General features: G+C 35.4%; 1 protein-coding gene across 6 annotated transcripts; it reads right to left on the bottom strand.

Annotated features, from left to right (window-relative positions):
* Window positions 1-2989: 2989 nt before the first annotated feature.
* On the bottom strand, window positions 2990-12331 carry LOC104218329 (pentatricopeptide repeat-containing protein At5g65560-like). 6 transcript variants are annotated; one of them, XM_009768790.2, is made up of 4 exons: window positions 9372-12331; window positions 9178-9261; window positions 5760-5891; window positions 2990-3646 (listed from the first exon to the last, which is right to left on the bottom strand). In XM_009768790.2, the coding sequence occupies exon 1, from the start codon at window positions 12133-12135 to the stop codon at window positions 9436-9438; it is 2700 nt and encodes an 899-aa protein (XP_009767092.1). In that variant the 5' UTR covers window positions 12136-12331; the 3' UTR covers window positions 2990-3646; window positions 5760-5891; window positions 9178-9261; window positions 9372-9435. The 6 variants fall into 6 exon arrangements, with proteins under 6 accessions (XP_009767092.1, XP_009767093.1, XP_009767095.1 ...); XM_009768791.2 differs by lacking the exon at window positions 2990-3646 and adding an exon at window positions 7493-7993 and having other exon boundaries at window positions 5476-5891; XM_009768793.2 differs by lacking the exon at window positions 2990-3646 and having other exon boundaries at window positions 5476-5891; window positions 9372-11728; window positions 11878-12021.
* Between the last annotated feature and the right edge of the window lie 567 nt (window positions 12332-12898).

The raw sequence follows: 12898 nt of genomic DNA, 5'->3' as shown, positions 1-12898 counted from the left end.
CATTTTGCTCTTCCATTGCCTTTGTTTCATCACTTGTCTTTCCTAATAACTTGGGAAAACTATAATGTATAATCACTCTAAAAAATAATAACCCAAAAATATTTTCTTTGTATATTAGTTTATAATATGCATATCTTATACAAAATTAGCATATATATATATATATATATATATATATATATAATTATTATTGGTCGACCGACCAAATGTATAACTTGTCCTAATAACTTTCAATCACTTAGCTCAACGGGCTTCTAACGATACCATCAATGACCCATCACTGAAAGGCCTTCCGAATGAAATAGGATTAGTTACCTCCTATGGTAAAGGTTGATACCTTATTTATTTTAAATAAATATTATTTTAAAAAATTATATTCCATAACTATCTTTTGATTTTTATAGTCAAATATCTATTTATAGTCACCTCCTACCCTTAAGCCATAAAATATGTTACCTCTCTTTCTACCACTCCCTTCTCGGAATCAAACAGAAAATCCGTGCTTCCAGCCGGCGACGCAACAGCTCCCGCCGGCGAAGACGCATGAATCAGGCCAGAATTCAATGCATCAACAAATCTATCCTTCTCTGATTTCGAATTCTCAATCTAGCTGGTTTAGGTGAAGCTCTATAAAGATTATCATGCTCAACGACGACACTCCACTTCTGACGCTCCACGGCGGATTCGCCGGAAATTAGGGTTTGTTCTTGAACAAAGACGACGGAATTTGGGGCTGAGCAACTTGAATTTTCTGTTAATATATTTTAATGTATCACGCTGTATTTTTATGTATTTCATTGTATTCATTGTCTTTTTTTCATTGTATTTCAATATATCTCGATGTATTTCATCGTATTCACTGTCTTTTTTTTTCATTTTATTTCAATGTATCCCGCTGTATTCTATGCATTTCATTGTATTCACTGTCTCTCTATATGCCATGAATGTATTCATATGTTTTTTTTAATTAATATATTTTATGCATTCAGATGTATTATATAATTTCTCTAAAGATTGCTATGTTTTGGAGGTGTTTTTCGGTTGAGAATCTTTTTTATAACTGAAAATACAAAATTTGTGTGTTATAATTGAGTTTGTTGAGTTATATTAGGAGTCTATTATGCTAATCGATTCAGTTTCCGTTTAAAAATAGTGTAATCCCCCCTGTTTCACGTCGTGAATACAGTCGAATACAGTAATCTGTCCAGCTGTAATCTCATGTGTTCACGCCGTGAATACAGTCGAATATAAAAATTTGTCTATCTGTAATCCCCTATTTCACGCCTAGAAATGCTACTGTATTCATAAATACAGTAGCTTAAATACACCGAATACACTCTAAAAAACCTGAAAACATAGCTACAGGAAATAATATAGTAAATGATAGCTACAACTAGCTAATAACCACTAAAACATAGTGATTTCTGAAAGTTTCTCAATGAAATATATTGATGGCCCAGTATCCAACCACCAAGATGTAACAGTTTGTAGCTATCGATGGTGTATAATATACTCAAGGCCCGTTTGGCCATATATAAAAAAAAAATTACTTTTTTTTTTAAATATTTTTTATTCGGAATCAATATTTTGCCATAAAATTTCAAATTTACTTGAATTTAAATTTTGAAGTTTTTCAAAAATTTGAAAATTTTTAAAAAGCTGTTTTTCAAAAAATTCACTTCAAATTACTCACAAAAATTAAAAAATAGCTCCGAATTATATTCATGTCCAAACACGACTCTAATTTTAAAGTACCATTTTCACTTGAATTTTTTTTTTACTTTATTTTTTCCTCAAAATTTCACAATTTGTTTGTCCAAACGCCCACTCAGTGTAAGCAAATGTATAATAAGTGTATATATGTTGATTAAACATTGATTATGCACCGCATCTAGCCAAAATTTATAAAAAATAATGACTCGGATTTTATTTTTATTTTTAAAAGCTTTTTTGGGCTGTATCTTATTCTTACCCCATTAATTCTTCAAACTCTTCGGGAGCTTACTCAGGTATTCCAGTAAAAATAGTACGGGCTAGCCAGTTTTCGGACTGATCATTAAAAAATAGTCAGTGTTTGCAAAGTCATTGAAAAATAGACACTATTTTGCTGAAATACGAAAAGTTCTAGCATACTGGAGATTGGAGTACCTGTGTATGAACTTCCAGCATATTATGCTGGAAGTATTTATACTGGAATTCCAGTATATTATGCTGGAGTATTTTCTGGATTTTGAACAATGTTTTCGTTTAGATTTATCTTTACATGAAAAGTGGCTAAATTTTGATTACTTTTAAAACCGTGGTTATTTTTTAATGACCACTTGTAAATCTAGCTATTTTTTAATTTCTCCTGGCATTTCATGGCCAGGACAAAACCTTTTTAGCATCAAATGGCTCAGTAGGCAAAATGTTGAGTTTCCACTGCTCATAACTTTGATAAGAAACATGACTTTTATTTCTTATTCAGAAATAATTGATCTGATGATCTAGGATTTTGTGAATAAAAGCATTTCCTTGCATATGAAAAGAGTCTAGACAGTATTAATTATTCATTTGAGCTTTTGCTTAGGATTTCAAGATACTGTCTTTTTTATGTAGATCGATCAATCTCATCCTGTTCAAGTGATCATTTCGAGCCCATTACTTTAAATATTATTGGTAATGGGCCTAATATTTAACAACAACGTGAAAAAATAACATTGTATAGTTGCTCTTAAAATAATAGCGAAACATATGAATTTTTTGTATATTTTTTGTATATATATACATTTTTGTATGTTATATACGAAAAATATATAAATTTTATGACTTTTGTGGCTACCGGATGTAAACAGTTTCAGCCACGGGAGTGATCTTTGCCCTTTAACGTACCCATATCATGTAGTTTTTGTTTTTTCTCATCAAGATCAAACTTGATGTGAATTCCATGATTTACTTCATCTTGGTTATATAAATATACAGTCGGGATCGGAAGTGTGACTACATACAATTCAATTCCCAGATTCTTGAAAAAGGAATTAAGGAAACGTGATTACATAGGGATCAGGAGAGCTTGAACAATGATATTTTTTTTACAGTCTCCGAACAAGTAAAAATGAAATAAAAATCTGACAAAAATTTATGATATGCCCATAAAATGAAAAGAGAAAAAGGGAAGTCTTTGAGCAACGGTAAAGTCGTCTCCTTGTGACCTATAGGTCACGAATTCGAGCCGTGAAAGAAGCCACTAATGTTTGCATTAGGGTAGGCAACCCTTTGGGATGCAGCACTTTCCGGACCTTGCATGAACGCGAGATGACTTGTGCATCGGACTGCGTGCCTTATAAATGAAGAGAGGTATCAACATCAGAGTTTTCAAATTTACGTTTTGAACTAAAACCTGACCAAAAAGTTGGCGTCTTCGTAGCTCTGTGACTTGTTCGATTGCTATTATTCAAGCTGAGTCCAAGTGAAAGATGATCCTTTTCGGATGGAAAAATTACCAGTTGATCATGTTGTAATCCTTGCTTATGTGCAGGAATACAAATCTTGGTTGAAATATTCATCACCTGAGGTTCTGGGAACAATTTGAGTGTCTTGTCTTCTCTTTGTTCTCTTGCTTTTTCCAATTGTCTGAATCTTTCTTGTAATAATGCAATTGAAGGACCTGCAATATTATTAGCATCATTATTCGGCCTTTCCATCGATCGAAAGACTGCTTTAAACAAAATGGATATATAGGGGAAAAAAGTCTAGAGATCAAGAACAGCTTCAGAATGTGAAAACTTATGTTGATTTTGCCTATATTTGTGCATATATATAGGAGAATGGCTAAGTTTTTTTGTGTTGGTTTATTGAAATTTCAGAAATGACGTATTAAGGAGGCGAGAATCAGGCGACTAAGGAAGAAAATCCAAAAAGAAATGTTTAGAATGATTATGTTAAGATAGGCTATTTTGATGTGAGTAAAAGGCAGGAGGACTTTTTAGAAGAGGAAAATGGTGAGAAGAAATGTCCAAATATGATGTATGTAGTACTTGGAATATTGTGTTTCAAGGAATAAAGGGTTAGGTATTGTTACGTCTGTATATTTTTTTATACTATATTTTTTGTTGAGGCATTGTGTCTTTATTATTTGTCTCATGATTTTGACATCCAAATTTTTTGTTGTGCTGAGAGCGAAAATTTATCGGAAACAGTCTCTCTACTTTCACAAGGTAGAGGTAAAGTCTGCTTATATAATTAAATCTCTCTATAACAGCCTCATTTTTTCGGAAATAGGTATATTATTGTTGCTGTGTAATGGAGTTTTTGATAGCAGAGGAGGAAGCCATACACTAAAGACAAATATTGTAGTGGTTATCCTTTATGGAGTTTTTTTGGTGTGAATGAACTTTCCCTTTCTCATTTTCTTTTTTCTGATGTGGGGAGAATCCAACCAAACAGTATTAGAATTTAGAACTTCCCAGAAATAAAGAAAAACCCAAAGAAAACATGAACGTGCAGTTGAAGAACTGCCCTGTCTTTCCTTTGTGATTAGCTTGTTAAAGGAACATCACTGTATTAGTCAGAAATAGCATTCAAGAGTATGGTCTAAATGGTCAATTAAAAAAAAACAGTTCGGTGCACTAAGCTTCCATTATGTGCAGGGTTCTAGGGAAGGGCTGGACCACAAGGGTCTATTGTACGCAGCTTTACCCTGTATTTCTGCAAGAAGCTGTTTTTACGACTCGAACCCATAACCTCCTGGTCACATGACAACAACTTTACCAGTTACGCCAAGGCTTCCCTTCAAAATGGTCAATGAAATCGGATGAAAACCATTGAAAGTAGAAATTAGGTAATTTTTTTCTATCCACCTTGGTTTTCATAGGCAGAGTTATCCAATACTGGTGGAGAAGTCAGATATTTTGCTAAGGGTGTTCAGGATTTAATATATATATATACACTGTATAATTTTCCGGCGAATGGTGTTCGACTAACAACCAGCTCCGCCCCTAGTCAATACTTGTATTGGTGGGAGATAACAAAAATTCAGCAATGTACCCATATCATATGATGCTAGTATGATGCATACAGCAGTATTAAGTAAAACGAATAAATGATATGGCACTGAAAGTTGAGATGGCTCCAAATACTAAAGAATAAAATTCATAAAACGCTCATTCAGTAGCGACATTGTATATTCGTAATATAAGACAAGATTTGGCATGCATGATTTGGACCTCTTTGAGAGACGCATTCTGTTACTTATTCCACGTAGGTCAACAAAGTTGCAGAAACTTCTTCCCTTTTCTTTTTTTTTTCTTTTTCTTTTTTGGATTTCACTTTGTTTAGTTTTTTTTTTATCCATCAGAACTTTATTATGTCACACAAGTTGTATTCATCATATCATCTCAAATATTTGGCATCTGATAAGTGTTGAATAAACACATTGAATGTAACGTGACATGAGATAATACTCAAGGTGCACGCAAGCAGATCCAGACACCACCATTAGCAAAATAAAACCCAAAAAACTTTTATGTGTACATATCTTATTACCTGTAACTATGTCTAAAGCAATACAAGTACAAACAGCATCCTGCTCAACTCGAAATCATAAATACAATGACACAAAGTAGATGTTCATCAATTAACAAAGATTTCTGAAGCTAAGCAGGATCTATGTACATCAAACTGCTCTGTTATACCTCCATGTTAATTCAAAAAATGGAACTACACTCTAAAATTTACATGAATCTAGTATTAGAGAAGAAAGAAGAGAAAAAAGAATGAACCTTTGGACCGAGGTATATGTGTCAAAGAATCAATATGGCTGCTCTAGTCGATGCCTTGAGGCTTGATTCCTACTTCGCTGGACATGAAAAATGCCATAAGCAGGTGAGAATTGACAACTATCGAAATGGATCCTGCAAGAGAACACAAAGAACAAAGTTAAACCCTGATTAATTTCCATCCCAACACCAAAAGATGTCAGGTCACAGAAGAGTTGTTGATCTTCTACTTCTTATATATATATATCAAGTTTTACATCAGAGCAAAGAAGAATGAGGAGGACAGAAAGGGTCCTGGCCTAGTCCTCAAAGATACAAATAGAATGTGCAAATTGAAACACTCATTTAGATGTTCTCCATTTATCTTAAATTTTAACCTTCACATCTCTTGTTTCTATTCCTATTTCCATAAGCTTCGCTACAAGTTTTTGTATCAATCAGGTACGAACTGAGGCACCTTTAAGAAAAGTTATAGAAAGTTACCTAGTTGTATTTTTATTTTATTTTTTTGATAAGCAAAAGTTACCTAGTTGTATTAATACTTGCTTTCTTTAATCTCCATGCTAGGTTCCATTCTAATCGGAGGGAACCATATACAGAAATAGATATACAGGCAAGACTATGTACAATGGAATTTAATCGTTCCCCCAAGCCAATGGCTTACATCTCCTTCCCCTTTACATTCCCAACTACCGTAGAATCAATTTCTTCTCATCAACATTCATGTCTATGAGGAAAGCAACGCAAGAGGGGCTTTGAAGCACCAGGAGAGAAATGGAAATGAAAAACAACAAGATATACTAGAGCAAAAAACATCACAGAAGAAGAGAGGAAAGGCTTCATTATTCAGATTAAATAATTCTCATGCTTCCCTCCTTTTTTCCTCCTTTTACCGCTACGGCTCCTTTGCACTAAATTAGAGGTTCTTAATTTTGAGTTCTCAAGTCAATTCATGGATAATATAAGTAGGTTGATGATTATTCCTTCCTGTTACTACTGTAGTTGCTGTCAATACGATAGTATTGTTATTATAATGATTAATGAGTGAAACATAATCTTTCTAGGCTAATTAATAGAGAAAAGGACATAATTTTGTTAATTAAAGCTAATTTTCTTGTGGAGATCCAGAAATTATAGATAAATCAAGTTTTTATTGAAGTAAAAGTAAAACTCCCATATAAAATTGGTACAGAAAAGTAGGTATCTGGAGAAAATAAGACTTCCTATGAGGAGTACCCGATCATCTATAATAAATAGGGACCCCAAAGGTACTCCAGTTTTTCACAAAATAAGAGAAGTGACCTCTGATTCCTTTCTCTCCAAATGTCATGAGTGTTAATAAGCAACTTCCTAAGCTCTTTTCATTCTCTTCTTTCTAGTTGCCCAACTAATAAACAAACCTTTCAGTTGCTTACATTACCAGTTCAATACCAAACAGGCTCCAAATTGTGGAGTCGAAGCCCTTTCCTTCTCTTCCTTTATTTTGGATGACGGTGGTATCGGAGCTAGTTTGCACATACCTCGACTATTCCAAAGGGTACCTACCACCTCCTACTAGCATAAGTACCGGGTAACTCAGTCGTTCCATCTTCCTTCTAACTGCTCAACTTAAAAAAAAGGCTTTAACAGTTGCCAATATTTAATATTACCTATTTTGTATCAAACAGGTTCCGAATTGTATCGACAGCTGTAGAAACTGTCAGTGCAACAATAAGTGGATTAAATCTTTCTCTTACCTCATACACATATAACACCAACTGATGAATGATCTTTCTCTTCCCCAGATTTTCTGTAGCAAAGATGCCCCCCCTAGCTGCCAACCAAACAAAGACTTAAAGTTTTATTTGCACTCTTAGGGGTCGTTTGGTACAATGGTAGAATATCCCATGGGGTGGGATATCCCATGGAATTAGTTATCCTGCCTTCTACGTGGGATAACTAATCCCACCATTTTAGTGTAAAAGTTACCCCGGGATTAGTTAATACCCCGAACCAAATATGAGATAAAGTTAATCCCATATTTTATCCTGGGATTATTATTCTTATCCCATGTACCAAACGACCCCTTAGTGCTATACTGAAGACTACAGAAAGTGCCTGTTCCGCCCTTCTCAGTAATCTGTGAGAGAGGGACTTTTACTGTGAAAATCCTTTGCTCTGTCCTTCTCACTTCCAGGATTTCTGACTCAGTGAAATTTTCTCCTTGCATAGTAGCTCAAGTAGTGGAGTAAATTTACCTGTGGTTCAACACATCATTAAATGTATATTAACAGGAAAAAGATCAATGTTGATCTAGCAATCCCTATCATCTAAGGTTGTCCACTCAATCAAATGTCCAAAATGAACTCTTCAGACTTCAATCTAGCGAAGATACACCACAGCTTAGACTTCCTCACAGCCCCAAATCGATAAATGGGAATCGCGATTCTCTGAAAAAGCATCTCAGTTGAGACACTCTCCAGGGATGATAATCATGTGGATTAGGGTTCACATGACATACACAAGAAAAACTTGGTATCTTTGAAGATTCTCATACCGCAACAGAAAGTTAAATTCAGGTGTTTGCGACTACATTTTGAAGGAGCTTTATGGAGCTGTCTAGTATATACGTAGTTATCACATTTCAGCTGTGACTTCAAGAATTGCAGCCTATCTCATCGGGGTTTAAAATACTTGCAACTAAACATTCGAGAGCGTTCAACTTCTACGTAATCTGCAGTGAAATTGATTTGATACTGAACAAGAAAGCCTTATACTGCTCCATTTCCCAAAAAAAAAAAAACCTTGTACTGCTTGACACATTTGTTCTTTTATATCTTACCTTATCAAAAGAAAAAAATACTACTCGACACATTTTTCTCCACTACCTCCAGAAGTCACTAGGGGCATAGATTTCTGAGATTTAACATTCGATCTAGAAACGAGAATAATCACAGAAACTGAAACTTCCTTCCTCATAAAATATTGCCGCGTTCCTTCTAAATGATTAGTTCGATACTAAACAGGCTGATTCTTGGAATAAAAGGGAATGAGGTCTTTTGAGATTCACTGCTACTGATAAAGTTCACAGCGAAAGTATGAGACACATCAAATATAAAGGGTTTTAAAAAACAAGGGAGAAGTAGTTCCATAATTGAAAACTTACAAAAAAATAAATTCCCTGGACCTTAACATAGCTATTATAACTGATTATTATGCTGTAACTGGCATATAAATGCTGTATAATCACAGATGGCAAGAAAGTGTATATTAATCTAGATACTTAAAAATGTCAACAATTAATGATTTAAAAAAAAAAAGGAACCAATAGAATGTACTGCTTCAACTAATCCCCCAAAAGCCACTGTGTTTATTTTAATTTTACTATAGTAAGCAAGCTTAGGCAAGAGAAAACGAAGTTTTAAAAGGCAATCTCACGCACCTTCTGCATTTGACCTGCAAAGGTCAGCTCCTTCAACATGAAGCTCAGCCAAAACTCAGCTTACTTGCATTTGCCGAGCAGCTTCTGAAACAGAAGATTTTTTTCTGCTTAGCTTCCTCTTCAAACGAGCTTCAGAGAAAGTAGTTGAAGCAACCATACATGAGAGGCTATTATTATATGAAAAATAAACTCACTTATTTCTGATTTGTGGAGCTGCAGATCAGTTGCACCTCAAAAAATTCATTTGACTTGCATCATTTAACCATCTAGTTTGGACAATTCTCTTGCCAAGATAACATATGTCTGGAAACTAATAGTGCAGCTCTTGGATTCCATGACATGAAGAAGCTTCATGCACAATTCAGATTCTCTCTCCTTGAGTAAACCATCAATCAGGATGGTCCAAACAATCTCATCACTGTTCCACTGTTTCCCAAGCATGTTTTCAAATAACACTTCAACTTCTTTTAGTCGGCTTTTTCTACAGAGAGCACAAATGAGTGATTGATAAATTGACAAAGGAGGCCGAAAACCTTGTAGAATCAATGAATCAAATATTTCCATAGCGGCGTCCATTTTCAGATTCTTGCAGTAAGAAACTATAAGAGAGCAATTTACTGCACTAGTAGGACTGAAGCCTTTCTCTCTCATATGTTTTATCAACTGGTCTGCCTCAGCAGTTTTTCCTTCTCTAGAAAGGCCAAGAACTAAAGTACAGTATGTGCCTGTATTTGGCTCACAACCAATTTCAGACATTCTATCTAAGAGAGTACATAACAGTTCAAAACTAACATCCTTCTTGCTACCTGTGCTACTATACACTGTTTCATGCTGGATTGCGACCTCCCCTGAAATCAACTGACACTCCTGTTGCAATCCTTTCAACAAGACACCATAGGTTCTATAATTTGGTTCACAACCCTTATCAACCATCTGGCGAAGAAGTAAAAACGCATGATCTAGTCTACTCAATGCTACAAAACCATCAATTAGTGAAGTATATGTCACATAATCAGGAGTTAACCCTTTTTTCTCCATTTCTCTGAGTAAGCTCTCTGCACTATCAGCCTGGCCTTCAAGACATAAACCGTAGATAAGCGAACTGTATGTATACAGGTTCGGTGTGCAATTTCTTCTCTGCATATCATGGAAAATTTTAAATGCAAGATGAGTCCCACCATTCCTACAAAGCCCATCAATCAAAGTTGAGTAGGTGATGACATTTGGGAGCAGTCCACTTTCTGCAATCTTATTGCAAAGTCTCTCTGCTTCCAAGAGCCTATTTTGTTTGGACAAACCATTTATAATAGCATTGTATGTTTCAATGCCCGGACTGCAACCACTCTCCTCCATCCTTTTAAGTAATGCGAGTGCATCGTCCACTTTCCCTTCCTTGGAGAGACCATCGATTAAAGCTGTATAATTGACCTGGTTTGGACTTAAACCATGCTTTATCATTTCCTGGAAGAGAGCTGAAGCCGAGTCAAGCTTGCCCCTCTTGCAGAAACCAGAAACAAGTTCTGCATAAGTCCATTCATCAGGTTTACATCCATTGTTCTTCATCAAATCCAGCAGTCTCACAGCATTGTCGAGAAAGCCCCGTTGAAGGTAGCCATTAATGAGGGTATTATAAGTAATCACTGTAGGAGCCGGACCCACCTTTAGCATTTCAGTGAGTAGAACCATTGCCCTTTCAATATCCCCAATCAAGCATAATCCATGGATAAGTGCATTGCAAGTTATAGTGTTAGGTACGTATCCATGTGCTTCCATCCAACGAAAAATTCTAAAAGCATTGCCAACTTTTCTTGCTCCACATAACTCATTTATCAATACATTGAAAGTAATCATAGTTGGGAGCAAGCCTTTTCTCAACATGTTGTGGTACAATCCAATCGCTACTTCAAGGTGGCCAGACTGAGACAGCCCGCTAATTAGAGCTGTATATGTCTGGACATTCGGTTCACACCCCCTCTTTCTCATGCTCACAACAAGATCAACAGCCTCCTTCTCCCGTCCGACTGCACACAAGGAACTAACTGGAACTGTGTATGTATACACAGTGGGTTCAATGCCTTTCACAATCATCTCCTCAAGCATTCCCAAAGCCTCATCGACTCTTCCCTCCGTGCAGAGTCCATTTATAAGAGTGGTATAAGTTGCTGCATTCGGATCTATTCCGTCCTGAACCATCCTATCAAACACCATAAATGCTGCATCCAAATCCTTGTTCCTACAATGCCCAAGAACCAAAGATGTATATGTAAATACATCAGGACTCAGCTCACGCTGATAAATATGACTCATTATCAACATGGCCTCCTGAACTCTCCCTTTCTTGCACAATATATTTATCATAGTGTTAAAAGTCAATAAACTTGGCTCGATTCCATTACTCATGATTTCTTGATAAGCACTCTTAGCTTCCTCAACCAAGCCAAACTTACCCAACTGAATCAACAAAGTATTAAAGCTATACAAACTGAACCCAAGACCTTTTCTGCTAAGTTCACTTAAATACTCAATAACCCATTTCATTTCCTCCTCATTCCTACAAAATTTGATCATTAAAATCCTCACATGATCAGCAGGAGCAAATTTCTTATCAAAAACAAGCCTATTTAACATCGAAACATAACAACTCATATTGTGTTTGTAAAAATGCCTCTTAGAAACCCAATAAAAAAACTGCAAAACTACCTCAGTATTTTCATGGATCTCAACGAGTTTTGCCACGTGGCGGGGTCTTAATTTGGAGCTCAAGGATTCAAGCTCTCTGCTTGTCTTCCATTGCATTCGCGGATTAGACAAAATTTCAGAAACCTTTGAAATAATGAAAGAGAATTTCTTTTTCTCTCCTGTATGTAAGGAATCAAATTGTTCACTAATTTCGGGTATTGAAGAAAATTGAAGACGGCCCAGATGAGAAAAACGCCTGGGTTTAAGGGTCTTTAACATTTCGAGCGGTGAAACTGAGGATGATAACAGTGAGAAGAGTTCATTAAGATATTGTGGGATGAGTTAGAAAATGGAGGAGTGTTGTTGTTGGGTTGAGTCATAGGTGAACGTGGTCATGAGGAGACCACAACAGAGATGGTGAAAGAGGAGAGAATAAAGGGGGGCTGCGTAGGCTAATGGCATCAAATTTGAATAGCCAAACGGGCCCCAAATGCTTGCTCCCTCTCTAAAAAGATTTTTAGGGTTATTCTTGGCTTTCAAAAATCTGTCCAATTTTGTCTTTCAAACTTGAATTCCATACCTCTTTATTAAAAATTATACGGACATTATTAAAGAATACTATTAATCATCTTAAATTATAATTTAATTTATCGAGCAAATAAGAGATACCATTGCTTTAATAAAAAAATATTAATCATGTCAAATTGTGATATAACTTGTTTGAGCAAATTAGAGATATTATTGCTCTAATTCGACTAATATCTTGTTTATTAATGCAATATAGGCTACAACATAATCTATATAACACTACAGGAAGCAATTCAAATAGTCACTGAATAATTTCTATTCTTTATTTTTCTTTACTAAATTATCTTCTAATAAAGCATCAATCTTCACGAATTAGGTACTAGTGCACCTATTTCATCTTATTTTTGTGTCCATATTTGCTTTTGAGCTTGAATTTGATTGTTATAAGAAGGCAGGAGGCGAAATTAACAGTCATAGCGACTAAGACTGCAGCATTTGAACGATTATATGAGGA

The sequence above is a fragment of the Nicotiana sylvestris genome, chromosome 7, assembly GCF_000393655.2.
Source record: "Nicotiana sylvestris chromosome 7, ASM39365v2, whole genome shotgun sequence".
Classification (NCBI taxonomy): domain Eukaryota; kingdom Viridiplantae; phylum Streptophyta; class Magnoliopsida; order Solanales; family Solanaceae; genus Nicotiana; species Nicotiana sylvestris.
The sequence above is the reverse complement of the archived record's forward strand: the minus strand, read 5'-3'. Positions and strand labels throughout refer to the sequence as shown.